The 3395-nt window shown below is 36.8% G+C and overlaps 2 protein-coding genes across 2 annotated transcripts; both read right to left on the reverse strand.

The window, feature by feature from the left end:
• Positions 1 to 18: 18 nt before the first annotated feature.
• LOC109221959 (pentatricopeptide repeat-containing protein At5g62370-like) lies at positions 19 to 1111 on the reverse strand (the record flags this gene model as incomplete). Its single annotated transcript, XM_019386379.1, has 1 exon — positions 19 to 1111. A coding segment is annotated over exon 1 (1093 nt), but the record flags the coding sequence as incomplete, so codon positions are not given.
• Positions 1112 to 1115: 4 nt separating this feature from the next.
• On the reverse strand, positions 1116 to 2524 carry LOC109221960 (pentatricopeptide repeat-containing protein At5g62370-like; the record flags this gene model as incomplete). The annotated part of the gene is made up of 2 exons (XM_019386380.1): positions 1116 to 2228; positions 2322 to 2524. Coding segments are annotated over 2 exons (1316 nt in total), but the record flags the coding sequence as incomplete, so codon positions are not given.
• Positions 2525 to 3395: the final 871 nt, after the last annotated feature.

The raw sequence follows: 3395 nt of genomic DNA on the forward strand, positions 1-3395 counted from the left end.
TTCCATGCTTGCATAGACCTCTTATTAAAGTGTTATACACAATTTTATCAGGAGAACAACCCTGTGCATTCATTCTGTTGAAGAGACTAACAGCAAGATCAATTTCGCCACTTCGGAAATGCCCATCAATTAGAATAGTAAAAGTAACTTGATTCGGTTGGACGCCCTCACTTTGCATCATATCCAGGTGCTTATATGCATCCTGCATCTTCTCTGCCCAGCAAAACCCTGAAATTATGCCATTATACAAGTACAAATTTGGCATTAGGGGAGTGTTCTTCACTTTGTTTATCAGCCTAAGTGCAAGAAATTTAATTTGTTCCTGAGAGCTAATTGAGATTTTCAAACATTTTTCCCTAGAAAACATAGCACTCTGATGAAGTAGACGAAACAACATTTCCTTGGATTTTTCATACTGTTTCTGCGGAACAAGCCACTTCCCGTGAAGTGACCTAATATTTCTAGAGACGCCACTGACCAAAGTAATATAGGTTACCAGGTCTCGCTCAATCTCACTTCTTTCCATCAAATCAACCAACTTAAATGCAAATTCAAACTCTCTTTTCCTTAAAAATTGTTTTATTAGAGAAGTATAAAGAACAGTATTTGGCATGAAACCTTCTTCTATCATTCGATCAAGGTATACACAGCCCTTTTCAATCATGTTCTTCTTAACTAACCCATGTATAAGAGCAGTATAAGCATAGTGGCTTGGTTGAACTCCATCTTCCAACATTTTGTCGAAGAGCTCATGGGCTTGAATAGCTCGTCCATTTATTGATAGAGCATTAATCATTGTCACAAACATAGTTTCATCAGGATATATTCTAGCCTCGAGCATTCTCCGGAAAACTTCAAGGGCCTCATCTATTCTCTTTTGTCTTCCCAAACACCCAATGATGGAGTCATATATCGCAACACTAGGCTTCAATCCACTCTCTTCCATTTGGTCCAGAACTTCAAATGCTAATTGTATGTCACCCTGTTTGCAGTATTCATTCACCATAATCAAGAATGTTGCTTGATTTGGAACTTGACCTTGATCTTGCATAACTTCAACAAAGGATTTGGCATCCTCAAGTAGTCCGTTTTGGTAAAGGCACTTGATCATAGAGTTATAAGCTGACAGTGAAGGCTGAAGAGAAAGGCTTGATCTTGTCCATGCAAAGAAGAGCAGAATCAAGTTTTCCTCCTAAACATAAAGCAACCATGTATATATTGAAAGCAACATTGGCCAGAGATAAGTTTCTTGCCACAATTTCTCCCAAGAGATGATCAATATCAGACATGATATTTGTAGTAACTTTTTGACTGGTAGTGCTAGGGATGTTAGAAAGGTCAATACCACAACCATTTTTGGCAATTGCCCGCAAAAAGGTGCATGCTAGAGTAATCTCTGACCCTCTTGGATGATTGTTGACCAAGGTAAAAAACAAAACATGGTCAGGAACCAATCCATTATCCAACATCTTATTGTACAAGATATCTACTTCTGCTAACCGATTCTCTTTATAAAGCGCAGCAATTAAAGCAGTATAAGAGTGCACACTGGGAGCAACGTTGCACTGAATCATGTTATTTAACAGCATCAACGCACAATCAACTTTATGATCCTTGCAATACTTGCCAATCATGATTTGGTAACTTACTGCATCAGGTTCTAATCCAAATTCAGCCATCTGCTGATGTAGCACCCAACCCTTGTCCAACATGCCCAAGTTAAAAAACCCGTGCACCAGCGTGTTGTAAGTATACTTATCCGGTGCACATCCCAACTTAAGCATTCTAAGAAACACCCTCATAGCCATTTTCATTTTCTTGTTCTTCGAATACCCGTTAATGAGAGTTGTGTGCATGACTTTATCCAGAACAAAACCATAAGACTCCATATCCATGCTCAACAACTCAGCTTCCTCGACTCGACCCCTCTTACACAACGAAAGAACCAATGTCTTAAACAAATGAACATTGGGTGTCACCCCTCTCTCACACATTACATCAAACACATAGAGTGCCTCATCTAAGAACCCCCGATGGCACAAGCCATCCACTAACCTATTGTAACAACTGAAACTTAGTGATACTCCAGCATCAACAGCCACTACAAAAACATCAAACCCATCCAAGATGCTATGTTGGCCACAAAATCCCTTAATAAGCGCATTACACGTGCTACTACAAGGCCTCAATTTCATATCCAATAGTTTATCAAAAAGCAATTTTGCTTCCTATAATTTACCCAAATTACAATAACAAATGGCCACTGAATTCAATAAAGACTGGTCTTTCGGTTCAATACCTCTCTTCAAAATGCAATATACATAAATATCTTCAGCCATTTGGGTTTCACCAGATGCCACGAGTTGTCGAATGAGAAAACTGTAGCTAGTTGCATCAGGCTCGATACCGCGAGAAATGGAGAATTCAACAGCTGAGATAGCTTCAGAGACTGGTGAGGATTGCTTGATGATTCTCTGAATCACTTTCTGAGCTGAACCGAATAACCCGCGAAGTATTAACTGCTCTGCAAGTGAAAAACACAAGGTCTTGTGATTATTAATTGGGGAGGATGTGGGAATTAGCACATGATATTGCTTCAGTAGGTAAATGGCAAGCAGTAAAAGGTCTCTTTGTTGTTCTAGAGAGATAGGAGAAGCACAGCCAATGGTGTAGTCCAAGTCTATGCTTGCTCATGGCGTTGGTCAGGAACTGAGAAAAGACCGCCGGCGACGTGGGGAGGAAAGAGACGGCGGGTTCCGCATTTTTTAGGTTAATAAGGTAACGTCGTAAAGACAAACGATTTAATTTCTGTTAACATATACATTTGTACCTCATAAATTAATCACAACTAATTCGGACTAGCATAATATGGTCGCTTTGGAAGTTTAGAAATTTATTCAAATTGAATAAGATTATTACTATTGCTGACTTGTTTTGTACCCTTTTAATTGTATTTTATAATTCAAACAAATAGTAGTTTTTATGATATGTATTTGATTTTGAAAATCTTAATTTTTAATTAAAATATTGTAACAATTGACACGATTTATACATGCAATGCTAGAAACAAAAACAAAAGAACCCAAAAAAAGGAAAAGAAATAATTAGAATCTAAATCTATATCTATATATATATTAAAACAAGAAAGTTTGCATTGTGGTTAAGCAAAGTGGCAAGTTACTATAAAGCCACTTGGCAATCTTAAAGAATTTGTGGGAGATTGTCAAATAAGGAAATATTACTTAAGAACTATATATGGAATTTTTTTTATTAAAATAAGAATTTTTTTTTTTAAATAAAGTTCAATCATTGTACTAATTTTTTCTAACTGAAATTTTTTATTTGGAAAGTAAAGAATTTTGATATCAATAGTATTTGGATTCATTTTCTAATAT

Source organism: Nicotiana attenuata, unplaced genomic scaffold (genome assembly GCF_001879085.1).
Source record: "Nicotiana attenuata strain UT unplaced genomic scaffold, NIATTr2, whole genome shotgun sequence".
Lineage (NCBI taxonomy): Eukaryota > Viridiplantae > Streptophyta > Magnoliopsida > Solanales > Solanaceae > Nicotiana > Nicotiana attenuata.